At 45.5% G+C, this 27,962-nt stretch overlaps 4 protein-coding genes across 4 annotated transcripts; 1 reads left to right on the forward strand and 3 right to left on the reverse strand.

Annotated features, from left to right (window-relative positions):
* The first annotated feature begins 615 nt into the window (after positions 1-615).
* LOC131186682 (mucosal pentraxin-like) lies at positions 616-12,207 on the forward strand. The gene is made up of 2 exons (XM_058160523.1): positions 616-780; positions 8,994-12,207. Exons 1-2 carry the CDS (start codon positions 717-719, stop codon positions 9,575-9,577), a joined length of 648 nt encoding a protein of 215 aa, XP_058016506.1. The 5' UTR covers positions 616-716; the 3' UTR covers positions 9,578-12,207.
* LOC131186681 (C-reactive protein-like) lies at positions 2,696-8,969 on the reverse strand. The gene is made up of 2 exons (XM_058160522.1): positions 6,079-8,969; positions 2,696-3,566 (listed from the first exon to the last, which is right to left on the reverse strand). Exons 1-2 carry the CDS (start codon positions 6,140-6,142, stop codon positions 2,911-2,913), a joined length of 720 nt encoding a protein of 239 aa, XP_058016505.1. The 5' UTR covers positions 6,143-8,969; the 3' UTR covers positions 2,696-2,910.
* A 4,909-nt stretch (positions 12,208-17,116) lies between the features above and the next one.
* Positions 17,117-19,314, reverse strand: LOC131186887 (C-reactive protein-like). The gene is made up of 2 exons (XM_058160859.1): positions 19,141-19,314; positions 17,117-18,146 (listed from the first exon to the last, which is right to left on the reverse strand). The coding sequence occupies exons 1-2, from the start codon at positions 19,277-19,279 to the stop codon at positions 17,521-17,523; spliced, it is 765 nt and encodes a 254-aa protein (XP_058016842.1). The 5' UTR covers positions 19,280-19,314; the 3' UTR covers positions 17,117-17,520.
* Positions 19,315-22,641: 3,327 nt separating this feature from the next.
* Positions 22,642-25,103, reverse strand: LOC131186817 (serum amyloid P-component-like). Its single transcript, XM_058160743.1, has 2 exons — positions 24,055-25,103; positions 22,642-23,267 (listed from the first exon to the last, which is right to left on the reverse strand). Exons 1-2 carry the CDS (start codon positions 24,116-24,118, stop codon positions 22,642-22,644), a joined length of 690 nt encoding a protein of 229 aa, XP_058016726.1. The 5' UTR covers positions 24,119-25,103.
* Positions 25,104-27,962: the final 2,859 nt, after the last annotated feature.

Genomic DNA, 27,962 nt, shown 5'->3' on the forward strand with positions numbered 1-27,962 from the left:
GAGTCACTTGGCAGACGTTCGCTAGTTTGCTGCCAGAGCTGATAGTGCCGGCTAATTAAGCCATCGCTCGGACGGAGGCGAGGGGGGACAGAACAGTATTGTTTAATGGACTGCTAAATTGGCCACACCCACCTAGTGACATGACAACCTAGCTACACCCACCCAGCAGGTCCGGCCACCCCACCCCTTCACCACAACAGTCCGAAGGACCATGAATTATCCCCCCTGTTTAAAAAGTTTGAGGACCCCTGGCGTAGATAAACCTCCCGAGTGGCCTCAGCGACTCTCAGAGAGAATACTAACGACCAGAGGACTGCAAAAGAATATAAATCCTTCCATTCACCCGACCCTGTTCAGTCAGAACCGAAGAAGCTTTCTCGGACGAGAAAGGAAAAAAGTCTTCAAGGAAAAAATGCTTGATTTTTGATAAAAACCCACTTTCAGGGACAACCATGGCCTGGATGGCCGAGAATCTCCATAGACACTGAGTTAAGGACGAGCCTCTTTGGCCACATCTGGATGCCTTCTACACACCCTAAAAGCCCACCCCAAATAGTTGTGGTTTGGATTCCACCCCAATCACATTCCAAGATAAAATTGAGACCCAACCCTGGAGGCTACATATTTGCAGAGCTGCTGGTTTTCCAAAGCCACTTTGCAGCCACCGCTGAGCTCAGTTTCTCGTCCGTTTCATTTGCCCGGGAAAGGAGAAGAAGATGGCGCCGTGGTGGGTCTGTTTGATCCTCTTCGCCAGTCTCTCGAAAACCTCTCTCCAGGAAAGTGAGTATCGATGGATTCTCCAAAAGTAGATCGCCAGGCAAGACTTCAAACCGACTGGCAGGGCTAAAGATCCTGGCCCAGAAAAGTGGGCTACTCGACTCAACTTTCTAGTTGATTTTTTGACTTTACACTTTAATTTTTACTTTACTTTTTTTTTTAAACTTACTCTTTACTTTGCATTTTACTTTAGGCTGTGTTTTCCTTTCCTTTCCTTCCGTTCTCCATCCATTTACTTCCTTTCCTTTCCTCTCTCTTAGTCCTTCCTTCTTCCCTCCCATTCTATCTTTCCTTTCCTTTCTTTTCCTTTCCTCTTTCTGTTAGTCCTTCCTTCCTCCCTTGCTCCAATTCTATCTTTCCCTTTCTTCCCTTCCCTTCCCTTCTCTTCATTCTCTCTCTCAGTCCTCCCTCCCTCCCATTCTCCCTTTCTTTTCCTCTCTTTTCCTTCCCTTCCTTCTCTCTCTTAATCTTTACTCCCTCCCTTCCATTCTATCATTCCTTTCCTTTCCTTTCCTTTCCTTTCCTTTCTTTTCCTTCCCTTCCCTTCCCTTCCCTTCCCTTCATTCTCTCTCTTAATCCTCCCTCCCTCCCTCCCATTCTCTCTTTCTTTTTCTTTCTTTTTCCTCTCAAGTCAGTGGAAGTCCCATCGTAAGGGAGCTGTTGGGGGAGGGAAATAGCCCTTAGATGCAACAGCGTTGCTCATAAAAGGCATATATTGTTGGAATTATGAGCGCTGTCATGTTTTTTAAGAAACCACGTCAACGCCCGGGATTATATATGCTTGGAATTCGGAGGCGGTTAACGACCGGTAGGTAGCTGAAAGGCGGTGGGACCTTTGCAAATAACGGGTGGAAAATAAATGACATTTCCTTTTAATAGGAGGTTAATGGGAAAGGAAAATGATTTATGTGATACAAATTATTTAATTAGTTGGTAGCCATAAAGGAAGCAGAGGAAGAGTCAGCTGGTTTGGGCAGATGCTGATAAAGAAATATTTCATTTTTCCACTTGGAACAGGAGGCAGCAGCGATGTTGTAACATTAATTAAAAAAAACGGTCTGTCAAAAAATCATTTGTTTTTTCGACTTCCTTTCGTTGTATGCATCGCAAAGAGCAGTGGGGGGGGCGGATGCAAAGCTGGCTGTTTTTCACGTACGGCGTCCGTGGAAGAGTTGAGTGCAAGAGGACCCAGGATTTGGGGTGAGCCCATCCCACCCACCCCCAAATAATTGGTCCTTGACTAGGGAAAGTCAAGAAGGATTTCTGGAAGATTCTGCAGAGGCGGTTCTCAGATTTGCTCCCTACCTGATTTTTTAAAATTATTTCTCAGAAATAATCTAGTCCAGCACATTTACAGTAGATATTCACAGAGGGGGCTGTGTCTGCTTCTCCAGCCCTACATTTCCTTCTTCCCTCCCTTCTCCCAACCTCCCTCCCTCCCTCCCTCCCACCTTCCTTCATTCATTCCTTTCTTCCTTCTTCTCCTTCCTCCTTCATATCTTCCTTCCTTCTTTTCTTCCTGCCTCCCTCCCATCTTCCTTCCCTTCCTTCCTCCTTCTCATCTTCCTTCCTTCCTTCTTCCGTCACTCCATCCCATCTTCCTTTCTTCCTTCCCCTCTCATCTTCATCCCTCCCTCCCACCCTCCCACCTTCCTTCCTTCCTTCCTCCTTCCTCCAGCTTTTCTTCCTCCTCCTCCCATCTTCCTTCCTTCCTTCCTTCCCTTCCTTCCTCCTTCTCATCTTCCTTCCTTCCTTCTTCCGTCACTCCATCCCATCTTCCTTTCTTCCTTCCCCTCTCATCTTCATCCCTCCTTCCCGCCCACCTTCCTTCCTTGCTTCCTCCCCTTCCTCCTTCCTATCTTCCCACCCACCCTCCTTCCTCCCTCACATCTTCCTTTCTTCCTCCCTCCCTCCTCTCTCCCTCACATCTTCCTTCCCTCCTTCTTCTCCTCTCTCTCTCTCTCTCTCTCTCTCTCTCTCTCTCTCACACACACACACACACACACACACACACACAAAGTCACACACAACACCTGCACTTCCAAAACACAACCAAAACATTCTCTAGACAAATTAAGCAAACCAGCAGCTTTTATGTACGGGGAGGGTACTTTCGTCCATCGGCTAATTTTTTCACGCCCGTTTGGGAGTCCACGCCTTCTCAATCCGGCAGGCACAAATGCTGGACGGTGCCACGATCACCTCTCCGTGAATTTCGTAATACAGCTCTCGCCAATCGATGAGCGGACGGGGCACCAGCCGGTTGTGCCAAACGCGGCAAATTTCATCCGGTTGCAGGACCCGGTCCCAGAAGTAGACATCTTCCATCTCTCCCACAAAGCACTGGTTGGCATCAAACTGGCCACCAAAGGAGTCTTGTTCCTGTCCCAGGACGATGGAGGTGTTGCCTTGGACAACGAGATTCTTCATGAGGATTTTTCGAGGCAAGGGCTGCCCGTTCCACCACAAACCGGCCAATCCAGTCTTGGACTCCCAGGTGAAGCAGAGATGCTCCTTGCAGCTGGACGAGGCGGGTGCTTTGGAGACGTCGAAGTTGACGATCCCATGTTTCATGAAGACGCTCAGGAGGTTTTGCTTGTTAGTGTGGAGCAAGAATTCGTTGTCATCCTCCTTGGTGGCGTAAGAGAAGAGGACGAACGGGCGGACCACGTCCGTCTGGAACCTCTCGCACACTGTGAAGCTGGTCAGAGGCTTCTGGAGGTCCATCTTCAACTTCACGAAGACCAGGTTGGAAGCCAACGGGAAGACAAAGGCTTTCCCTTCAAGATCTGGGAGGAAATCAACAACAACAGCAGCAACAACAACAATACATGAGCACACAATAGATTCAAACTTAAAGCGAACCACTCCAATCTCGATTGCAGAAAATATGACTTCAGTAACAGAGTTGTCGATGCCTGGACTACACTACCAGACTCTGTGGTCTCTTCCCAAAACCCCCAAAACTTTAACCTCTGGTGGCTCAACAGACTAAGCAGTCTGTTATTAACACAGCTGCTTGCAATTACTTAATTATTAATTATTAATTATTATTATTATTCATTAATATTTATTATTAATAATTAATTTTGACTCAGCCTTCCATCCTTTATAAGGTAGGTAAAATGAGGACCCAGATTGTTGGGGGCAATGAAAAGTTGACTTTGTATATAATATACAAATGGATGAAGACTATTGCTTGACATAGTGTAAGCTGCCCTGAGCCTTTGGAGAAGGGCGGGATATAAATTCAAATAAAAAATAAGATACCTAAGACTGTCTACTGTTGGCCTCACCCCATTCCTAAGAGGTCTGTAAGGGGGCGTGCATAAGAGCATCAGCGTGCCTACCGTTCCTGTCCTAATGTTCCCTTTCATTGTATTCATTTTATGTATTCAATTCATGCTTATTCTTATATATATTATCTAATATGTACTCGACAAAACAAACAAATAAATAAAGCAACCGAGGAAAATTCCTTAGAATTATAAAAGAATTGAAGCAAGATCTATAAGCATCAATGAATTGTAGCAGTGGTGATATGTAAAATTTGTTACTACCGGTTCTGTGGGCTTGATGGGGTGGGGGGGTAATGTGACTGGGTGGGCATGGCCACCTTTTTTTTTTTACTTTTAAAAGCATTTTTTCTACAACCTCTTCGGCCGAAAAATGCTTTTAAAAAATGTAAAAAAATGCTTTTAAAAGGCTCCTCTGACGATCCCAGTGAGTCGCCTGATCGTCAGAGGCTTTTCTTTTCTTTTAAAAGCATCTTTTCTACAACCTCTTCGGCCGAAGAGGTTGTAAAAAAATGCTTTTAAAAGGCTCCTCTGTCGATCCCAGCTGAGTTGGCTGGTCGTCAGAGGCTTGTTCTTTCTTTTAAAAGCATTTTTTTACAACCTCTTGAAGAGGTTGTAAAAATCTTTTAAAGGCTCTCTGACGATCCCAGCTGAGTTGCCTGATCGTCAGAGGCTTTTCTTTTAAAAGCATTTTTTTACAACCTCTTGAAGAGGTTGTAAAAATGCTTTTAAAAACTCCTCTGATGATCCCAGCTGAGTTGCCTGATCGTCAGAGGCTTTTCTTTTCTTTTAAAAGCATTTTTTCTACAATCTCTTCGGCCAAAGGGGTTGTAGAAAAAATGCTTTTAAAAGGCTCCTCTGACGATCCCAGCTGAGTTGCCTGATCGTCAGAGGCTTTTCTTTTCTTTTAAAAGCATCTTTTCTACAACCTCTTTGGCCGAAGAGGTTGTAAAAAAAATGCTTTTAAAAGGCTCCTCTGACGATCCCAGTGAGTCGCCTGATCGTCAGAGGCTTTTCTTTTCTTTTAAAAGCATCTTTTCTACAACCTCTGTGGCCGATCCCAGCTGTGTTGCCTGATCGTCAGAGGCCTTTCTTTTCTTTTAAAAGCATTTTTTTGCCTTTAAAAGAAAAAAAAAACCCTCTGACAATCAGGCAACTCAGCTAGGATCGTCAGAGGAGCCTTTTAAAAACATTTTTTCTACAACCTCTTCGAAGAGGTTGTAAAATCTTTTAAAGGCTCTGACGATCCCAGCTGAGTTGCCTGATCGTCAGAGGCTTTTCTTTTAAAAGCATCTTTTCTACAACCTCTTTGGCCGAAGAGGTTGTAAAAAAAATGCTTTTAAAAGGCTCCTCTGACGATCCCAGTGAGTCGCCTGATCGTCAGAGGCTTTTCTTTTCTTTTAAAAGCATCTTTTCTACAACCTCTTCGGCCGAAGAGGTTTTAAAAAAATGCTTTTAAAAGGCTCCTCTGACGATCCCAGCTGAGTTGTCTGATCTTCAGAGGCTTTTTTTTTTACTTTTAAAAGCAATTTTTTACAACCTCTTGAAGAGGTTGTAAAATCTTTTAAAAACTCCTCTGACGATCCCAGCTGAGTCGCCTGATCGTCAGAGGCTTTTCTTTTCTTTTAAAAGCATCTTTTCTACAACCTCTGTGGCCGATCCCAGCTGTGTTGCCTGATCGTCAGAGGCCTTTCTTTTCTTTTAAAAGCATTTTTTTTTTGCCTTTAAAAGAAAAAAACACCCTCTGACCATCAGGCAACTCAGCTGGGATCGTCAGAGGAGCCTTTTAAAAGCATTTTTTTTTAACAACCTCTACAAGGAATGGAAGATGTCCTTCCATTCTCCACTATTCACTCAGAACTGAAGAAGCTTCTCGGATGAGACGCGAAACATCTTCCAGGGAAAACCAGAAAGTTCCCGCTGCCTCTTGAAGAAAGCACCATTGGGACAAACCCTGGACCTGGATGACGGAGCATCTCCAAAAACGTTTGCGCCAAATACTCACTCTCCTGGGAGAGCGTGCCCAGCAGGCCCGGCAGAAGGAGAAGGAAGGAGGAGAAGGTCTTCATGTGGATGGACAACACCAGGAGGACCAGGAAGAGTCGGTCAAATCCAGCTGAAGCCAAGCCTGTTTGCAGAGGGCAGCCTCCGACCTCCTGGACTTTTATCCTGAAGTTAAAGGGGGTTGGGTCTAAATTCCCTGCCGGTCCAGATAAAGGGAATATTTTGTATTTTCTGTTATGCCCAGGTGTCTTTTACCCCTCCCCTTTCTGCCCTCCAGCTGGTTTCTCTCTTCTCTCTCTCTCTTTCTCTCTCTTTCTCTCTCTCTTTCTCTCTCTCTCTCTCATTCTCTCTCTATTTATCTTTCTCTCTGTCTCTCTCTCTCCCTCCCTCTCTTTCTCTTTCTCTCTCTCTTTCTCTCTCTCTCTCATTCTCTCTCTATTTATCTTTCTCTCTGTCTCTCTCTCTCTCTTTCTCTCTCTCTCTCATGTCTTTCTCTTCCTCTCTGTCTCTGTCTCTCTGTCTCTCACTCTTTCTGTCTCTCTTTCTCTCTCTCTCTCTCTTTATCTTTGTTTCTCTCTCTCTCTCTTTCCCTCTCCCTCTGCTTCTGCCCCTCTCCTTCTCTCCCTCCCTCTCTCCCTTTTTCCATCTCTCTCTCTCCCACTTTTCCTCTCTCTCTCTCCCTCTTTCCCTCTCTCTCTCCCTCTGCCCCTCTCCCTCCCTCTCTCTCCCTCCTTCCCTCTCCCTCTCTCTCCCTCTCTCTCTCTCGCTCTCCCTCTCTCTCTATTCCTCTCTCTCTCCCTCTTCCTCTTTCCCTCTCCCTCTCTCCCCATTCCCTCTTTTTTTTCCCCTCTCTCCCTCCCTTCCTCTCTCTCCCTCCATCCCTCCCCCTGCTCTCTCTTTCTCTGCAAAGCCCAAAGTTTGCTTAACAGAACAGGGTCAGAAGTCTCTTTTATTGTTTGCAAGAGGGGTGGGATTGACAGGTGCTCAGTTCCTTCTATCACGGCTTAGAGAAGGATTAGGGGTGATACGACGGCCGTCTTCCAATATTTGAGGGGCTGCCCCAAAGACGGGGGGGCGGGGGTCAACCTATTCTCCAAAGCACCCGAAAGCAGGACAAGAAGCAATGGATGGAAACTCATCAAGGAGAGAAGCAACCTGGAACTCAGGAGAAATTCTTATTAATTAGGAATTAATAAATTAAGAACTCTTTAACACTGAGAACAATTATTCAGTGGAAAGGTTTGCCTCCAGAAGTTGTGAGTGCTCCAACACTGGAAGTTTTTAGGAAGATGTTGGACAACCATTTGTCTGAAGTGGCGTAGGGTTTCCTGCTTGAGCAGGGGGTTGGACTAGAAGACCTCTAAGGTCCCTCCCAACCCTGTTATTCTGTATTCTCTGCTCTCTCTGTGGATCACCAAGATGCCAGGTGTCAAACAAACCAAGAACACAAAGGAAAGGGAGAGAGAAAGAAGGAGAGAAATGCCCTGAGCATTTAATGGTCCTAATGCCAGGGCTGAGATTGGCACACAGAGATCCAGCCAGCTGGCAATCTTAGCTGGACAAAGACAGAATGACCAGTGTAAAGAGAAGGTCAACACTGTTGGCTTTGCTGGGTATGTTGCAAGAAGCCATGAAGGAACGTTGCCAAGAGGGTAGCTTTTCAGAGATATGGGGTATGATCAACAAAGATGGCCGCCATGGCAAGGTAATGGAAGCTCCATCCTCTCATGGCGTCCATCTTGGTTTTTTTAGGCCACACCCCAAAGGCAGCCCTCTGCAGTTCTCAACTTACAACCCTTCCTTTAGCGGCCTTTTGACATCACAATAGCACTGAGAAAAGAGACTGGTCCTCACACTTATGACCATCGCTGCATCTCCAGGGTCTTTTAACGACCCCATAATCCTTTGCGGGGTGGAGTCTAGGCAACTGAATGGAGCTAACAAAGCGTTTTACTGGCCGGAGGCCTTTCCTGTCACCAATACGGAGTTTTGTTCAGCAAATAATATTCACATCGTGCCCAGAGAGAGAAATATCTGCCGCTACCTAGGACTGAACTCACAGCATCCTGATTGTGAGGCGAGAGTTCCACCTCTAGGCCACCGCACCACTCACCACATCCCCCACGGCCACATGGTTAAAATTCAGGGACTTGGCCGCTGGCCTGTATTTATGACGGTTGCGGAATCCTGAGGTCAGGCGATCGTCATTTGCGGCCTTCTCACCAGCGAAGTCAAGGGGTGTGTGGAAGCCAGGTTCACTTAACAACGGTGTGACTAACTTAACAATGGCAGCGATCCACTTAACAACAATGTCAAGAAAGAATTGTAAAACGCCTCGCTTGTGGTTGGTGGTATGTCGAGAATTACCCGTAGCAAAACGGCAAATTAATCTATTATTAGTAGTAGTTTATTTAGCGCCTGGCACCACAAAGAGATGTGCCGACAAGGGGATAAAATAAAAAGAATGCCATTCTCTCAACTTGCGTTTCCTTCCTCCCTCCCTCTCCCTCTCTTTTTCTCCTTTCCTTCCTTCCTTCCTTCCTTCACTTTTCATTTCCTCCCTCCCTTCTGTTCTATAACCTTCCTTCCTTCCTTCCTTCCTTCCTTCCTTTACTTTTCATTTCCTTCCTTCACTTCTCTTTTTCTCCCTCCCTTCTGTTCTATAACCTTCCTTCCTTCCTTCCTTCCTTCCCTTTTCATTTCCTTCCTTCCTTTACTTCTCTTTTCCTCCCTCCTTCCTGTTCTATAACCTTCCTTCCTTCCTTCCTTCCTTTCCTTCCTTCCTTCCTTCCTTCCTTCCTTCCTTCCTTCCTTCCTTCCTTCCTTCCTTCTTGAGTTTTCCAAAGAAACAGTGTGGTGGAAGTGTCCTAAGACACAACCCTAATCAATCTGCCTTCTCTCTTTCTGTTCCCCCAGATCTGCAGGGCTATTCCTTCGTTTTCTCCCACAAAGGCTATGTCACATTGGAGGTGGACCAACCTCAAGACCTTCTCCAGAATCTCACCGTCTGCCTCTGTTCTTTCTCTGACTCGCCGTCCAAGCAGGCCCTGTTCTCCTACGCCACCAAAGACCAAGACAAGGAAATCTTGATCTATAAGGTTCATAACCCGGCGGATGGCTTTTGGTGGTACACGGTCTACATCGGCGGTGTGCCTGAGCGCTTCCGAGTCCCCGATTCCTACCAAGACTGGCAGAAGATCTGCATCCAATGGGCATCGGAGACGGGAGTCCTAACCTTCGAGTTCAATGGAAGATCGTTGGCCAGGAAAATGGTACGTCGAGGTTACTTCATCAAACCCCACGCTTTGGTCCAGCTTGGACGAGCCCACCACGAGGATGTTTCCTTCCACGGAGAGATCCAGCAAGTGAACATGTGGAACACTACTTACATTACGTACGCTCCAGCCATGATCGGGTGGTCCAACCTGAGCTATGAAACTCAAGGCAACGTGGTTGTGGATTATCTTTCCTGGCCAGCAAATACCTGTCAGGTGTACTAACTCTCCACCTCACATCTTACTCCGGTCATCTTTGGTCCTTCAAAATCCATCCAGAGAAGGAGAACTGTGGCTTTCTTAGTGCCCTCTCAGCTTGGTTGCTTGCTTGCAGACATTTCGTGACCCAACTAGATAACATCATCAGTGCCAAAAGAGAAAGGGGTTTGCTTTTACTTTTATATACTAGTTGTTGTGTCTGCGCCCCCCCCCCCGAGCCGGGCCCCCTGCCAGAAAGTGACTTGGAAAGTGAGGGGGAAGGGCCCATTTGGACTTACCTCGGGAGCACCGGCTTCCCTGGCTCAGCTCCAGGAGCCAGAGGCAGGCCAGGTGGAGGAGATAACGAGGCCTCCGTCCCCTGACTCTTTCCCCCCCCAGGCCACGCCTCCAGACCCAGCTGATGGCAATCAGGCCTGGCTGCACCCTAGGTTTCGTAGGCAGGAGAGGCGGGAACAACAGAAGCAGGGGTGGGGCAGGCCTAGGAAGTGCTGAGTCATGGAGCCACACCCCACAGGATATAAAACCAGCGAGGGCTGCTAGGCCTCTTCGTAGCAGGCAAATCAACTGCTTGACTAGAGCTGAAGTACTGTTTGTTCCTGGGTGACTCATCGGCATCAAGGGAGATAACAGAGTCACTTGGCAGACGCTCGCTAGTTTGCTGCCAGAGCTGATAGTGCCGGCTAATTAAGCCATCACTCAGACGGAAGCGAGGGGGGACAGAACACTAATGGTTTGCCCTGTCACAGTGTGGGTGGGCATGTCCTTGATAGAATAGAATAGAATTTTATTGGCCAAGTGTGATTGGACACACAAGGAATTTGTCTTGGTGCATATGCTCTCAGTGTACATAAAAGAAAAGAAAAGATTTGATTAAGCCATTGTTTGATGTTAGCCTGTTGGTAGTTCCTTGGCTAGGATATCATTCACCCCCTCACCAGCAGTCAACACTATATATGAACAGAGTTTGAGATTAACAATAGTCCAAGTTTCAAGAAATAAACAATACCTTCCCTGATTGTTTGCCAACTTTCAATGCCAAGGAGTCATTCCTACCAACACTGACAGGGCAAGCAAACCCCACTCTCTTCTAGCACTGATGATGTTACCTAGTTGGGGTCATGAAACGTCTTCAAGAGAATAACCAAGTTCGGAGCACACCAAGAACTCTGTCAGGGTTCCAATGGATGCCCTAATTAAATCATGAGCCTCCAGCCAAGCTTCAAAAGAAATCCAGTTATTTATTAGGAGCTTCATGTCGGCAACTTCCCAAGTGAAGCCAGCTCTGACCCTACATAATTTATGCCCCAGTCATGACCCTGTTTCCCCCCTTGCCCCCAGGGTGTGTCATCAATCACATTTGCCAACGGAGCAATTTCCCGGGTTGTAAAGGTCATTCTGACCAGTTCTGAAGAACTGGTAGTGGAAAATTTGAGTAGTTCGGAGAACCGGTAGTAAAAATTCTAACTGGCCCCACCCCCCCATCTATTCTCCGCCTCCCAAATCCCAGATGATTGGGGGGAAATGGGGATTTTGCAGTAACCTTCCCCTGGATTGGAGAGGGAATGGAGATTTTACAGTATCCTTCCCCTGTCACGCCCACCAAGCCACGCCCACCAAGCCACGCCACGCCCACCAAGCCATGTCCACAGAACCGGCAGTAAAAAAAATTGGAAAAAAAAATTGGAAAAAAAATAATTCGGTCATTCGACTCCGACTGCTGTAGGTAACCCTGGGAGACAGCCTTGAGAGAAAGAAGCATGGGATGTGCATCTGTCTTTGGCTGCTGTGCTATTTCACTGATTTCCCATCCCCTCTGGCCTAGGGCAACTCGAGAGGAAGCCAGGGATTCTTTGTGAGTTTGTCGACTCCTTATTTCAACCATAAGTTACAAGCATTCTCTTCTATCTTGTCCTTTCTTCCTCACTCCCCAATCATCTCCTGCGTTTTTATAGGCATGGATCGCGTGGTTAGTTCTCCTGGTAGTAAGCATTAAATGAATGTATTATGTGCCTGCAGTTAAAGCCAGTATAGACATCGCGTTAAAAACAGCAGTAAAATTATAACGTACTAATCAATTATAACATCACGATATAAAATAAGGCACCTCTAGATTAAGAGGCTCGTAATATATCATGCTATCCTTATTGATACATTAATAAGTTTTTTGAAGTTTTTGAAGGAAATTAATCCCTTCAGCTTTGCGCAAGAATAATTGTGGATAAGTCAACCTCAGAAAAATCAAAGTCAGGTGAGAAAAGACAGCGAAATCTTCAAGTATCCAGGAAGAAGCTTCCCCCCACTCAATGCATAAACCTAGAGGAACAGTCCTCAAATTACGACCATAACTGAGTCCTGCAACTAGAGTTCGAAGTCATGATGGTCGTAAATCAGATCATCACATGACCAGACCTAATTTTATTAACTTTTTTGCGGCAATTGTTAACCAAATACAATGGTCATAAAGTGTTAAGCAAGATGGTCATTAAGTGAAGTCTTTGGTTCTTTAAGCAAAGCCATTGTTCACCATGAAGCATTTTTGGTTTGTTTGTTTTGCAAGAAAGTGGAAGTAAATGCTGATTTCTAGCAAAATACATCAGCAGCCTTTAATAAATTCATCCGTGTATATAACATCTTCATCCGGCATTGTGGTTATTTCAGGGAGACAAACCCAAAGATTTGTGCAGCCTCCAAACTGGGTATTTATTTTATGGAACTAAGGGTATAGTTGTGAGTGTGGCAATTTTTTTTGTTTTTGTTTACATTTATATCCCGCCCTTCTCCGAAGACTCAGGGCGGCTTACAATGTATAGGGCAATAGTCTCATTCTATTTGTATATTTTTTTACAAAGTCAACTTATTGCCCCCCCAACAATCTGGGTCCTCATTTTACCTACCTTATAAAGGGTGGAAGGCTGAGTCAACCTTGGGCCGGGCTCGAACCTGCAGTAATTGCAGGCTTTGTGTTCTAATAACAGGCTTCTCTGTAGCCTGAGCTGTAGCCTGAGCTATCCCGGCTCCTCAGGAAAAGGGGAGGAGGAAAGGGAGGGAGGGAGGGAAGGGAGAATGAGAAGGAGTGAGGAAGACAGAGGGAGGGAGGGAGGGACGAAGGAAGGAAAGTAGAAAAGAAGGCAGTGAGCTGGCAAGAAGAAGTAGAGAAAGAAGGGGAGGAGGAGGTGAAAGGGAAAGAAGAGAGAATGAGAAGGATGGAGGAAGGCAGAGGGAGGGAGAGATGAAGGAACGAAAGTGGAGGGAGGGAGGAAGAAGGAGAAGGAGAAAAAGAAAGGAAGGGGTAGGAGGAGGGAGAGAAGAGCGAAGGAGGGAGGGAGATGGAGGTAGGGATGAAGGGAGAAAAGTGGAAAAGAGGAAGAAGGAAAGTAGAAAAGAAGGCAGTGAGTTGGTGAGAAGGAGAGGTAGAGAAAGAAGGGGAGGAGGAGAAGGGGAGGGAAGAGAGTAGGAGAAGGAGAGAGGAAGATGGAGGGAGGGATGAAGGAAGGAAAGTAGAAAAGAAGGCAGTGAGTTGCCGAGAAGGAGAGAAAGAAGGGGAGGGGAGAGGGAAAGAAGAGAGAATGAGAAGGAGAGAAGGAAGACAGAGGGAGGGAGGGAGGGAGGAAGAAGGAAAGTAGAAAAGAAGGCACTGAGTGGCAAGAAGGAGAAGTAAAGAAGGAGGGAGGAGGAGGAGAAGAAAGAAGAAGGAAGAGAAGCCAATTCTCCCAAAATTCAACCCTCAGATATGCAGCGTGTGATTTGCGTAGTGTTGAGGTCACCAAGGAGCAGCATAAACTCCTACGATCTTCACTGAAGATCTGCAGCTTCCCTGGTTCCACACCTTCTCTACTAGGTCCCAGGAGAAGATCATCCTGAGACCCTTTCTCAGAAGACGACCCATTCCTTCAACCTATGGAGAACCTTAGAAGATATCTGACGGAGAACCGGAGTCCGTCTTGACGTCGGACATCCCACTGGGACTTGGAAGTTTGAAACCAATCCAGACCAACCACCAGGAACTAACACAACACCCAATTTGCCTACTTTTTGAACAATTTCATTAATTCTCTTGAGGCTTTTTGTCCTATCAGTTGACACTGGTGTTGTTGATCTTCTGTCAAGTTGGCCTTTGGTACTCCGGGTCAACGGAACGGGCATTACTGTACGTTCGGTGCAATGTTTGGATACAACGAGTGCTCAAAACAAACAAAGGAAGGTCCACCTTGATCATCGCAGATGAGGATGGGAATTAGGGCTTCAAATGCTTCTGGCGTCCCATTTCCCTTTGCGCTTCAGCCGTTTCGTGAACTGTTTCGTGAACTGAACAGTATTCCATTTTGGTTGCCACGATGTAAAAAAAGATGCAGAGACTCTAGGAAGTGTGCAGAGAAGAGCAACAAAGAGGATTAGGGAATCGGCAGCTAAAACATTCGATGAACGGTTGCAGGAACTGGGTATGTCTAGTTCGGATGTCAGCAACCTGCGGCTCCAGAGCTGCATGTGGCTCTTTGGGCCCTCTGCTGTGGCTCCCACCACTTGCTGGCCCCGCCGCTCGCCCTCCCCACCCAGTCACTCCTCGCCTGGCCTGAGAAGACAAGGGCGATGGCGGGAGATGGAGAAACAGCCAGGGCAGAGACAGAGAGATACAGAGAGGGTGGGGAGGGGGAGGGAGGGAGGGAGGGAGAGAGAAGTCAAAAGGGTTTTGTGGTTCCCGGTGTTTTTTAACAACAGGTTCTCTGCCCTAATGATTGGCTGGGTAGGCGTGGCTAGGGAGTCATGTGACTGCTGGAAGTGAGTGACATTGAGTTGGCCACGCCCACCCAGATTTTGTGGCTCCTGGTGTTTTCTTTTCTGCGGGAAATGGGTCCAACTAGCTCTTTGAGTGTTTAAGGTTGCCAACCCCTGGTCTAGTTTAATGAGAAGAAGGACTAAGGGAGACATGATAGCAGTCTTCCAATCTCTCAGGGGCTGACCCAAAGAAGAGGGAGTCAAGCTATTCTCCAAAGCACCTGAGGGCAGGACAAGAAGCAACGGATGGAAACTAATCAAGGAGAGAAGCAACTTGGAACTAAGGAGAAATTTCCTGATAGAACAATTAACCAATGGAACTGCCTGCCTCCAGAAGTTGTAAATGCTCCGACACTGGAAGTTTTTAAGAAGAGGTTGGACAACCATTTGTCTGAAATGGTGCAGGGTTTCCTTCCTGAGCAGGGGGTTGGACTAGAAGACCTCCAAGGTCCCTTCCAACTATTCTATTCTATTCTAGTTGAAACTCCGTTTTCTTCTCTTTCTAGGTGTTTTCAATTTAGTTCCCATGAGTCTCCTGACTCAAAGGATAGATTTATTAATAAGTATCAGAATATCAGAATTGGAAGGGACCCTGGAGGTCTTTAAATCCAAAAATGACACAAATTGTGATTATGTGACCACCAAACGTTGCAACTGGTTGTAAAGGTGAGCTGATGGCCAAGCTCCCAAAACGTGTGTGTGTGTGTATGTGTGTGTGTGTGTGTATAGATCTGGAAGTTCTGGAACAGAGTACTAAATAGCTTTTGAGCGGCCTGTTACAACTTCAAACAATTGATAAGTAGACGGTTGTTAAGTGAGGACAATTTGTGTGTTTCAAAAGACATTTTTTAGATTTATGATCTTTCGATACAAAGGTAGATAAAGATAAAGGATCCCCTCGTACAAATGTGCTAGTCGTTCCTGACTCTAGGGGGTGGTGCTCATCTCCGTTTCAAAGCCGAAGAGCCAGCGCTGTCCGAAAACGTCTCCGTGGTCATGTGGCCGGAATGACTCAACGCCAAAGGCGCATGGGACACTGTTCCCTTCCCACCAAAGTCGGTCCTTATTTTTCTACTTCCATTTTTTTTTACGTGCTTTCGAACTGCTAGGTTTGGCAGAAGCTGGGACAAGTCACGGGAGCTCACCCCGTTACGCGGCAGCACTAGGGATTCGAACCGTTGAACTGCTGGCCTTTCGATCGACAAGCTCAGCATCTTAGCCACTGAACCCTTTATATATGAGTGTATCAGGTAGATGCACTCTTTTAATTTTAAAATTTTAAAAGAAGAATTATGCAGGAAAGATAGCTGCTGAAAAGGAAAACCACAATCCTCTGGCCTCGGTATTATTTTCACAACCAGTCGTGGGCAAGCAGCAGACTGATTTTCGTTCTACGGGTGCCATAGCCAAGCAGATCCACCAGAGGGCCGAATTGTTGCGGTTCTGTTTAAAGGTGCAGCTGCCCCACCGAACCACCAGAGGGCAAACGTTTACCGCTTTACACATATGTCTATGGAGATTCTCTGGCATTATTGTTCCAAAGGTGCTTTTTTGAAGAGGCAGCTGGACTTGTTCTTTCTTTGAAGATGTTTCGCTTCTCATCCAAGAGGCTTCTTCTTCTTCTTCTTCTGCAGAGCTGAAGAAGCTTCTAAGATGAGAAGCGAAATGTCTTCAAAGAAAAACCAGAAACTCCAGTTGCCTCTTGGAAAAAAAACTTTACGTACACATTTTGGTGAGGGCCTCTGTGGCTCAGACTGGTAAGACAGTCTGTTATTAACAGCAGCTGCTTGCAATTACTGCAGGTTCAAGCCCCACCAGGCCCAAGGTTGACTCGGCCTTCCATCCTTTATAAGGTAGGTAAAATGAGGACCCAGATTGTTGGGGGCAATAAAAGTTGACTTTGTATATAGTATACAAATGGATGAAGACTATTGCTTGACATAGTGTAAGCCGCCCTGAGTCTTCGGAGAAGGGCGGGATATAAATGCAAAACAAAAACAAAAAAGAGAGAAGTTCCCTGAGGATGGGCTCCAGCGTAGATGGACTTCAGTTCTCGATTAGATTGGATATCTTTTAAGTTTCTTCTCAGACCTTGGAACACTAAACTTTTAGTCTTGGTGATTGACACAAATTGGATCCTACACATCTTTAAAGGTAAAGGTTCCCCTCCCACATACGTGCTAGTTGTTCCCGACTCTAGGGGGCGGTGCTCATCTCCGTTTCAAAGCCGAAGAGCCAGCGCTGTCCGAAGATGTCTCTGTGGTCATGTGGCCGGCATGACTCAACGCCAAAGGCGCAGGGAAAGCTCTTCCCTTCCCACCAAAGGTGGTCCCTGTTTTTTCTACTTGCATTTTTACTTGCTTTCGAAACTGCTAGGTTGGCAGAAGCTGGGACAAGTAACAGGAGCTCACCCCGTTACACAGCAGCACTAGGGATTTGAACCGTTGAACTGCCGACCTTTCGATCGACAAGCTCAACATCCTAGCCGCTGAGCCCCCGTGTCCGGAAAAAACTTCTTTAACTTCCCTTAATTGGAAGAAGAGCTGAACTGAGCCAACAGAGGGCGCTCCTATATCAGACTTTTGGTATACGGAGCCTTTTTCTTTTAAGGTGCAGATGCTAAAGTAGGACTGGGGGGGGGCAGAACTTTCCCACTCTTTGGGAAAGCTGGGAATGGGAGGGAGGGAGGAAGAAGAGAGAGAGAAAAGAGGAAGGAAGGAAGGAAGGAAGGAAGGAAGGAAGGAAGGAAGGAAGGAAGGAAGGAAGGAAGGAAGGAAAAGAGAGGAAGAACAAAGAGAGAAAGAGAAGAAAGAAGAAAAAAATAGAGAAACTCGTGCCAAGGCAAGATTCTATCTGTAGGTGATTTTTGGAAGTATTGTGGTCCCCTAAACCTCCATTTAGTATTTTTTTTTTCCAATAAGAAGAATCCACAAGGAACATTCAACCCAACATGAAGCCAAAAAAAGCTAATTTTATTGACAAAGAAATTGTAATGCTCACGTATTCTTTTCAAGCGTTGATTAGTGTAATTCATTAATTAATGTAACTCATTATAATGTAATGTAATTCATTAACAGCTACTTGAGCAATTTGCATCCCATTGCAGAAATATAGATTTTTTTTGCAAAGAATTTTCTTCCCTCCTTCCTTCCTTCCTTCCTTTCTTTCTTTCTTTCTCAGATGCATGCATTTTGGGGAGCCAGGAAATCCTCCACAAAGACATTGTTCTTGATGGTGTAGCTCAGGGAGTTCCAGTTAATTAGATGACCAACCAGCTGAATATTGCTCTTAGCCAATCTAACCTCAGCAGGGCTCAGCACCCGGGACCACAGGTTGACATCCGAAATCTCCCCCACGAAGGACTGGTTGACGTTAAAGCTCCCTCCGAACTTGTCCTGCTCCTGCCCCAGCACGATGGAGGCCTCGGGGCTGATGCTGTAACCCTTTTTCAGTCCCTGTCGAGGGAAGGGTTCTCCGTTGAGCCACAATTGGACCAGCCCGTTGCTTGAGTCCCAGGATACACAGATGTGGTCCCAGCTCGGTTTCTCCTTCTCAGGGACCTTGAAATTTACCCATGAGCCACCAACGTAAATGGAATATTCATTGGGGCGGAATTTGATAATCAGGAAATCGTTGTCGCTGGAGCGGGTGGCGTAAGAGAAGAGGCTGTACGAACGGGACAGGAGGGTGTAATATCCCAAGCAGACGGTCAGCTTGGTCAAGGGTTCCTGGTTGGAGACGTGGAGAACGACAGCGGCCGTGGAAGATGTTCTTGGGAAAACAAAGACCTTGTTCCAGAGATCTAGAAAGGGGACAAAAGGGATCCTGGTCAGCAGGACACCAGCCTTGTAGAGCAGGGTTGGTGTCACACGGCCTGTTTTATGCCCAGCAGCAAAGTGAAGCAGGGGGAAGGAAGGAAGGAAGGAAGGAAGGTAAGAAGGAAGGAAGGAAGGAAGGTGATAGATGAGGTATGGATGGAAAGGGAGGGAGGGAGGAAGCTATGAAAGAAGGAAGGAAGATAGGAAGGGAAGGAGGGAGGGAGGTGATAGATGAGATGAGGTATGGATGGGAAGGGAGGGAAGGGAGGGAAGGAAGGAAGGAAGGTGATAGATGAGGTATGGATGGAAAGGAAGGAAGGAAGGAAGGAAGGAAGGTAATAGATGAGGTATGGATGGAAAGGGAGGGAGGGAGGAAGCTATGAAAGAAGGAAGGAAGATAGGAAGGGAGGGAGGGAGGTGATAGATGAGATGAGGTATGGATGGGAAGGGAGGGAAGGGAGGGAAGGAAGGAAGGTGATAGATGAGGTATGGATGGAAAGGAAGGAAGGAAGGAAGGAAGGAAGGAAGGAAGGAAGGAAGGAAGGAAGGAAGGAAGGAAGGAAGGAAGGAAGGTAATAGATGAGGTATGGATGGAAAGGGAGGGAGGGAGGAAGCCATGAAAGAAGGAAGGAAGGGAGGAAGGGAGGGAGGTGATAGATGAGATGAAGTATGGATGGGAAGGGAGCGAAGGAAGGAAGGAAGATGGTGGACAGGAGTTCAGATCCCTCCTTACTCATGGAGACTTGTACCTGGGCTTGGGCTGAAGCCACCCCAGAAGGATCTTGTGAGGAAACCAACCCACAGCCTTACCATTCGACCTTCTCCCTGACCAACCAGCTCTCCCATGAACAGAAAGATCCAAAGGCCCCATTGAGAGCAACGCCAATGAAAAGACCAGCAAATTTCACCCAACTTCTGGAGACCGGAGGACCCTCCACGGACAGGTGGAGTTGCTCCCACCTGGGTTTAAAACCTCACTTGTTTGGCCGAAGGATCCTGACAGGCAGATGAGGACAAGAAGAAGGGAAGGAAGGAGGACCATCTTGGTGGACGATGGAGGAACCGGGTGGCTGCAGGAACTCTTCTCCTGTTGTCTTTGGGCACCGAGATGGGTCATCCTGGCAGGAGCAAATCCCTTCTTTAAATGGTGAAACTCTGGGATGTCGCTTGCCCGTTTCTCTTGAACCAAGGACAAACGGGAGTATTAACCGTAAGGTTTTTCCTTGGACTTTCCAAGGAAAAACCTTACGGTTAATAAACACTATTTACATTGCAACATTATTTTCTACTGTGTACATAAGAGACACTATTTACATTGCAACATTATTTTCTACTATACATAACGTCTTAGTTAACTACTGCAGGTGTAGAGATATATTTAGGGGCTCAATTTTTATTTTATTTTGTTATTAACCAATTAGATGCACAATCGAAACAGCTCGGCTAGGGCCCTTCCCTTGCATTTTCCTTCACTCCCTGTCAGTTCTTCTAGTGTTATTCCTTTATTTAACAATTCCCTTTTTTCCTCCTCAAGTGGTATGATCCCTTCTTCCAGTAAATAATTATCAATTTTATCCTTCGATATTTCCTCTTGTTTATAAAGATCCGCAGAGCAATCTTGTACTCTTTTCTTTGTTGCTTCTTCATTGTTTTGTGTGATTCCCCATCTCGTCCTCTAATTGTTGGATAATCCATCCTTCTTCCTCTTTTTTCAGCTTGTAGACCAGCCACCTTCCGATTTTGTTAGCGTGTTCGGAAATAAAATTGTTTAGAATATTTTAAATTTCTTGCGATCTCCTCTTGCTCTAATATATTTAATTTATGTCTCGCAAGGGTCAAATTTTCTTCAACCGATTCATCTCCTGGTTTTGTTTGGGGCCGCTTCTCCAAATTTCCTATTTCTTCTGATATGGTATTATGCTGCTTCCATTTTTCCTTATTTTTCTTTGCATTGTAAGCTATTGTTATTCCCCTTATATAAGCTTTCATAGTATCCCATAAATTTATTAGGGAAGTATGGTGTTTTTTATTTTCTTTAAAAAATAATATCAATTCCTTTCAATATATTCCTTTTCCTTTCAGATTTGGGGGTTTAACATCCATCTTCTGAGGGGGTTTTTTTTGTTTTATTTTCTTTTTGACCTCTCTATATTATCTCAAGGGGATTGTGGTCTGCCAACGTGTTTGGGGAGATCTCAATTTTTTCTATTTCTAAACCTAATTCCTTATTCATCCACATCATATCAATTCTGGACCGAGATGCATGGGGATTGGAGTAAAAGGTATACTTATTTTCTTTTGGATGTAGAGTTCTCCACATATCTATCAAATTTAGTTCATCCACCATATTAAAGAAAGTTTTGGGTAATGTATTTCTTTTTTTCTTATTATTTTTATTGCTGGCATAGTCTTTTTTAATAATAATAATAATAATATTTTAATTTTTATACCGCCCTTCTCCTGAAGGACTCAGGGCGGTGAACAGCCAAGTAAAACAATACAATATATTACAATAAAAACTATTAAAAAAACTTATTCCATATGGCCTAAATTTAAATATAAAATACATAATATAAAAATAAACCCCGTTTAAAACGAATTAAAAACCCCTATTAAGCCAGTCCTCTCAGAAGAATAGGTATGTTTTCAGCTCGCGGCGAAAAGTCCGGAGGTCAGGAAGTTGTCGAAGTCCTGGGGGAAGCTCGTTCCAGAGGGTAGGTGCCCCCACAGAGAAGGCTCTCCCCTGGGGGTCGCCAGCTGACACTGTTTGGCTGACGGCACCCTGAGGAGACCCTCTCTATGGGAACGTACCGGTCGGTGGGAGGCATGGTATCCACTATCCCATTATAGTCACCCACAATGCATATATTCCTATAGCCTGTCGTAATTGTCTTTTCATGTAGTTTCTTATAGTATTCCCCCTGATTTTTGTTAGGCACGTAAATAACTACCAACAAGATTGGTGTATGCCCTCTCTTTATTTCCAACACTTTCTTCCTTTTGGATCGACGTAAATTTGGTTGGCCTTTATTCCTTCCTTAATATATATCACCACCCCTTTCTTCTTCTTCTTCTCTGCCAATGCTGCCTAAAGTTTCCCTAGTTTATTGTATTCCAAGTATTTTTCATCCTGCTTTCGGAGGTGTACCTCCTGAAGGCATACCATGTCTGTTTTTTGTTTAATTAGCTTTGTAAATATTTCTCTCCTTTTTGCCACTGTGTTTAGTCCATTAACGTTTATTGATATTAATTTCAAAACTTCCATTGCATTGTCTATCTACCGAGCAAACGGGAATATTAACTATAAGGTTTTTCCTTGGACTTTCCCCGAGAGAATATTTGCATTTTGGCGTGCTTTCTAATGTCCATAATATATTCGTTAACTACTACCTGTGTAGAGATATATTAGGGGCTCGATTTTTTATCTTAACTGATTAGATGCACAATCGAAATAGCTCAGAGGACCCTTCCGTTGAGTTTCCCTTCACTCTCGGATGTGTTTCGGTTGCCATTTTTGGGTGTCCTGGGTGGGAGGTTCCTTTGAAGGTCAGAAAAAGACTAGACCTGGGGTGTCCAGAATTGAGGTCCTCAGGCCTTGCCAAGGTTGGACATTCCTGGTCTAGAAGATGATGGGTGGAGAAAGAAGGGATGATACAGGTCTTTTGAAGGCCTTCGATCTTGGGCTTTGGGATGCTCAGCTGTTCAAGCCTAAACGGAGATCATTGCACCATTTCCTAGACTGGCCGTTTTATCCCCATATCCTTCCCTAAAGAGGGCTGGGTGGCTTTGAGGAAGGAGAACCTCTCAGTTCAAGGACAGGGAAGGAGGCAAGCTGGAATCCCACACCGGACAGTTCAAGAGGTTTGAGGGGCAAGCAAGAAAACAGGCTGAGCTGAGGAAGGGAGGGAGGGAGGGAGGGAAGGAGGAAGAAGGAAGGAAGGGAGGAAGGAAGGAAATTAAAAAGGAGAATAGGAAGGGGAGGGGGTGGGAGGGAGGGAGAGAAGAACAGAAGGGAAGGACGGGAGGAGAATTGGAAGGAGAAGGGAAGGGGGAGAGAGGGAGTGCGGAAGGAGGGAGGGAGGGAAGGAAGGAAAAGAGAGGAAGAACAAAGAGAGAAAGAGAAGAAAGAAGGGAAAAAAAACAGAGACTCATGCCAAGGCAAGATTCTATCTGTACATGATTTTTGGAAGTATTGTGGTCCCCCAGAACTGCATTTAGGATTTTTTCCAATAAGAAGAATTCAACCCAACCTGGCACCAAAAAAAAAAAGCTCATTTTATTGACAAAGAAATTATAATGCTCACATGTTCTTTTCAAGCATTGATTAGTGTAATTCATTAATTAATGTGACTCATTATAATGTAATGTAATTCTTTAACAGCTACTTGAGCGATTTGCATCCCATTGCAGAAATATAGATTATTTTTTCCCCAAAGAATTTTCCTTTTTCCTTCCTTCCTTCCTTTCTTTTTTTGTTTCTCAGACGCAGGAGTTTTGGGGAGCCAGGAAATCCTCCACAAAGACATCGTTCTTGATGGTGTAGCTCAGGGACCTCCAATTAATCACAGGGTCACGGGGATCAATCTTGTTCCTGACCATTCTGATCTCAACAGGGCTCAGCACCCGGGGCCACAGGATGACATCCGTAATCTCCCCCACGAAGGACTGGTTGATGTCAAAGCCCCCTCCGAAGTCATCCTGGTCCTGCCCCACCACGATGGAGGCCTCGGGGCTGATGCTGTAACCCTTTTTCAGTCCCTGTCGAGGGAGGGGTTCTCCGTTCAGCCACAACTGGACAAGCCCGTTGCTGGAGTCCCAGGACACGCAGATGTGCTCCCAGCTCGGTTTCTCCTTTGAAGCGACCTTGAAATTTGACACTGAACCACCAATGTAAATGGAATATTCATTGGGTTGGTCCTTGAAGATCAGGATATCGTTGTCGCTGGAGCGGGTGGCGTAAGAGAAGAGGCCGTACGGACGGGCCAGGAGGGTGTAGTATCTCAAGCAGATGGTCAGCTTGGTCAAGGGTTGCTGGTTGGAGACATGGAGAACCACGGTGGCTGTGGAAGACGATCTTGGGAATGCAAAGACTTTGTTCCAGAGATCTAGAAAGGGGACAAAAGAGATCCTGGTCAGCAGGACCCCAGCCTTGTAGAGCAAGGGTTGGTGTCACATGGCCTGTTTTATGCCCAGCAACAAAGTAGAGAGGCCATCAAATCAACTTCATCCATCTAGGAATTGCTCACCTCGTTTTTTTTCGGAAGTCTTGAAGAAGACGTTCCTCTCAGTTCAAGTACAGACAATGGGTAAAGTTTGAATCACCCATCAGAACTCAAGACTAGGGGCCAGGAAGAGAGGGAGGGAGGGAGGAAGGAAGGAAGGAGAGAAGGAAGGAAGGAAGGAAGGAAGGAAGGAAGGAAGGAAGGAAGGAAGGAAGGAGAGAGAGAGAATTGGAAGGGGAAGGAGACGGGAAGGGGAGGGAGGGAGGGAAGGAGGGAGGAAGGAAGGAAGGAAGGAAGGAAGGAGGGAGGGAGGGAGAGAGGGAAAGAGGGAAGGAGAAGGAGAAGGGAGCAAGGAAGGAAAAGGGAAAGGGAGGGAGAGAGGAAGGAAGGGAGATGGTGGACAGGAGTTCAGGTCCCTCCTTACTCATGGAGACTCCTACCTGGGCTTGGGGTGAGGCCACCTCAGAAGGATCTTGTGAGGAAACCAACCCACAGCCTTAGCATTCGACCTTCTCCCTGACCAACAAGCTCTCCCATGAACAGAAGATCGAAACGGCCCCATTGAAAGCAACGCCAGTGAAAAGCTAAACAGATTTCACCCAGCTTCTAGAAGACCAGAGGATCTTCCATAGACATGTGGAGCGGCTCCTACGTGGGTTTAAAACCTCACCTTTTTGGCCGAAGGATCCCGACAGGCAGATGAGGACAAGAAGAAGGGAAGGAAGGAGGACCATCTTGGTGGACAATGGAGGAACCGTCTGGACACAGGAACTCTGGGCAGCCCTCTTGCGCCAATATCCTTGGGTGCAGAGCTGTGTCCTCCTCACAGGACCAAGTCAACTCTTCCAGTGGTGAAACTCTGAGATGTTTCTCAGAAAAAAAGAGAAGTATTTACCATAAATTTCTTCCGGAGACTTTCTCACATGGGAATATTTGCATTGTGGCGTGCTTTCTAATCTCCATAATATATTTGTTAACTATCACCTGTGTAGAGATATATTAGGGGATCAGTTATTTTATCTTAACTGATTAGATGCACAGGGGACTTACCGTTATGAGCAACTTCTTTGGAAAAATCATAATCCCTTTCAAATTGCTGTACGACTGTTCACTGCACAGTCGCTTCCTTGAGCCGGGCAGTTGTAGAACCTGGATGTTTGAATGACCTTCCCCAACTGTAAACAACGGCCGAAACATGCCCGAGCATCAACTACGAAGGAGACACAGGGAACTAAATGTTGGAAATGTCACCAGTTACCAGGATCTTATTATCATATGTGGTGGACATGCTCAGAAGCTAAAAATTATTGGACTAAAATAAAGGTATGTTTAGAAGAAATGACTCAGCAACACATTGACTTAAAACCGGAGCTGTTCTTATTGGGGATCCTCCCAGAGAAAACCAGTAAAGAAAATATCTATTTGATTATACATGTAAGAACAGCAGCAAAAATTGTTTTGGCCGAAAATTGGAAAACAGAGAAAATATCCCAGGAAGGAGAAGTTATTAAAAAAAAAATAGATTGTGCAGAAATGAATAGATTAACTCTGATGATCAAAAAAAGGGAGGATTCAGAATACTTTAAGATATGGGATCAATGTTACCATTGGTTAGAAAAAGGATATAGTAAGCAATTGATAGTTATGTGAGAAAATGGTATAATTAGAATATTGTATTTGTGAAAAAACTGTAATAGATTAAAGAAACAAGAAAAAGATGGAGCCATGAAGAAAAGACCGAGATTCCTTCCTTCACACAGAAGGAATGACGGATGTATTAAATGTTTGTTTGTTTATAAAATAAAATAAAAAATATATTTAAAAAAAAGATTCACACAAACCGACCCTTCAGGGGCTTAACCACCATGTAACCCTTGATCTGGTACGACAAAGCTCTCCAGCTAATGATGGCTTTGGCTGCAAAGAGATTTTTCCTCAGGAAAGCCATTTCTCGGGGTGTCAGCACCCGGTGAAGAAATATAAATTATTCAGTTCCCCCACCAGAGATTCTCTGCTGTCAAACCCACCGCCCATGGTATCTTGATCCTGGCCCGGGACGATGGATGCTTTCTGACTTATGGCGTAACCTTTCCCGATCCCCTTCCTGGGCAAAAGGACCCCGTTCAGCCACAGGGCCCTTCCGTTGAGTTTTCCTTCACTCTCGGATGTGTTTTGGTTGCCATTTTTGGGGTGTCCTGGGTGGGAGGTTCCTTTGAAGGTCAGAAAAAGACTAGACCAGGGGTGTCCAGAATTGAGGTCCTCTGGCCTTGCCAAGGTTGGACATTCCTCGTCTAGAAGACGATGGGTGGAGAAAGAAGGGATGGCTCAGATCTTTCGAAGGCCTTCGATCTTGGACTTTGGGACGCTCAGATGTTCAAGCCTAAATGGAGATCATTGCGCCGTTTCCTAGACTGGCCGTTTTTTCCCCATATCCTTTCCTAAAGAGGGGTGGGTGGCTTTGAGGAAGAAGAACCTCTCATTCAAGGACAGGGAAGGGGGCAAGCTGGAATCCCACACCGGAGAGTTCAAGAAGTTTGTGGGGGGCAAGCAAGAGAACAGGCTGAGATGAGGGAGAGAGGGAGGGAGGGAGGGAAGAAGGAAAAAAGGAAGGAAAGAAGGAAAGAAAAAAAGAAAAAAAGGATAATTGGAAAGGGAAGGGGTGGGAGGGAGGGAGGGAAGGAAGAATAGAAGAAGGGAGGATGGGAGGAGAATTGGAAGGAGAAGGGAAGGGGAGGAAGGAGGAGGAAGGAAGGAAGGAAAAGTGGAAGGAGAATTGGAAGAAGGAAGGAGGACCATCTTGGTGGACAATGGAGGAACCGTCTGGACACAGGAACTCTGGGCAGCCCTCTTGCACCAATATCCTTGGGTGCAAAGCCGTATCCTCCTCTCAGGACCAAGTCAACTCTTCCAGTGGTGAAACTCTGGGACGTTCCTCAGTTATTTATCTTGAACACAGAACAAAGAGAAGTATTTACCATAAATTTCTTCCCGGGATTTTCTCACGTGGGAATATTTGCATTGTGGCGTGCTTTCTAATCTCCATAATATATTTGTTAACTATCACCTGTGTAGAGATATATTAGGGGATCAATTATTTTATCCTTAACTGATTAGATGCACAGGGGACTTACCGTTATGAGCAACTTCTTTGGAAAAATCATAATCTCTTTCAAATTGCTGTACGACTGTTCACTGCACAGTCGCTTCCTTGAGCCGGGCAGTTGTAGAACCTGGATGTTTGAATGACCTTCCCCAACTGTAAACAACAGCCGAAACATGCCCGAGCATCAACTACGAAGGAGACACAAGGAACTAAATGTTGGAAATGTAACCAGTTACCAGGATCTTCTTATCATATGTGGTGGACATGCTCAGAAGCTAAAAATTATTGGACTAAAATAAAGGTATGTTTAGAAGAAATGACTCAGCAACACATTGACTTAAAACCGGAGCTGTTCTTATTGGGGATCCTCCCAGAGAAAACCAGTAAAGAAAATATCTATTTGATTATACATGTAAGAACAGCAGCAAAAATTGTTTTGGCCGAAAATTGGAAAACAGAGAAAATATCCCAGGAAGGAGAAGTTATTAAAAAAAAAATAGATTGTGCAGAAATGAATAGATTAACTCTGATGATCAAAGAAAGGGAGGATTCAGAATACTTTAAGATATGGGATCAATGTTACTGTTGGTTAGAAAAAAGATATAGTAAGCAATTGATAGTTATGTGAGAAAATGGTATAATTAGAATATTGTATTTGTGAAAAAACTGTAATAGATTAAAGAAACAAGAAAAAGATGGAGCCATGAAGAAAAGACCAAGATTCCTTCCTTCACACAGAAGGAATGACTGATGTATTAAATGTTTGTTTGTTTATAAAATAAAATAAAAAATATATTTAAAAAAAAGATTCACACAAACCGACCCTTCAGGGGCTTAACCACCACGTAACCCTTGATCTGGTACGACAAAGCTCTCCAGCTAATGATGGCTTTGGCTGCAAAGAGATTTTTCCTTAGGAAACCCATTTCTCGGGGTGTCAGCACCCAGTCAAAGAAATATAAATCATTGAGTTCCCCCACCAGAGATTCTCTGCTGTCAAACCCACCCCCCATAGTATCTTGATCCTGGCCCAGGACGATGGACGCGTTCTGACTGACGGCGTAACCTTTCCCGATCCCCTTCCTGGGCAAAAGGACCCCGTTCAGCCATAGGGCCCTTCCGTTGAGTTTTCCTTCACTCTCGGATGTGTTTCGGTTGCCATTTTTGGGGTGTCCTGGGTGGGAGGTTCCTTTGAAGGTCAGAAAAAGACTAGATCAGGGGTGTCCAGAATTGAGGTCCTCAGGCCTTGCCAAGGTTGGACATTCCTGGTCTAGAAGACGATGGGTGGAGAAAGAAGGGATGACTCAGGTCTTTCGAAGGCCTTCGATCTTGGGCTTTGGGACGCTCAGCCGTTCAAGCCTAAACGGAGATCATTGCGCCGTTTCCTAAACTGGCCGTTTTGTCCCCATATCCTTCCCTAAAGAGGGCTGGGTGGCTTTGAGGAAGGAGAACCTCTCATTCAAGGACAGGGAAGG

The sequence above is a fragment of the Ahaetulla prasina genome, chromosome 17 (assembly GCF_028640845.1).
Source record: "Ahaetulla prasina isolate Xishuangbanna chromosome 17, ASM2864084v1, whole genome shotgun sequence".
Taxonomy (NCBI): Eukaryota; Metazoa; Chordata; class Lepidosauria; order Squamata; family Colubridae; genus Ahaetulla; species Ahaetulla prasina.

Coding starts and splice junctions, on each gene's coding strand:
- LOC131186682 (XM_058160523.1), top strand. CDS start 717: ATGGCGCCGTGGTGGGTCTGTTTGATCCTCTTCGCCAGTCTCTCGAAA. Junction 781..8,993: donor GAAAACCTCTCTCCAGGAAA/GTGAGTATCGAT, acceptor CTGTTCCCCCAG/ATCTGCAGGGCTATTCCTTC.
- LOC131186681 (XM_058160522.1), bottom strand. CDS start 6,142: ATGAAGACCTTCTCCTCCTTCCTTCTCCTTCTGCCGGGCCTGCTGGGC. Junction 3,567..6,078: donor GGGCACGCTCTCCCAGGAGA/GTGAGTATTTGG, acceptor ATTTCCTCCCAG/ATCTTGAAGGGAAAGCCTTT.
- LOC131186887 (XM_058160859.1), bottom strand. CDS start 19,279: ATGACCCATCTCGGTGCCCAAAGACAACAGGAGAAGAGTTCCTGCAGC. Junction 18,147..19,140: donor AGGATCCTTCGGCCAAACAA/GTGAGGTTTTAA, acceptor TCCCCTTTCTAG/ATCTCTGGAACAAGGTCTTT.
- LOC131186817 (XM_058160743.1), bottom strand. CDS start 24,118: ATGGTCCTCCTTCCTTCCCTTCTTCTTGTCCTCATCTGCCTGTCGGGA. Junction 23,268..24,054: donor GGGATCCTTCGGCCAAAAAG/GTGAGGTTTTAA, acceptor TCCCCTTTCTAG/ATCTCTGGAACAAAGTCTTT.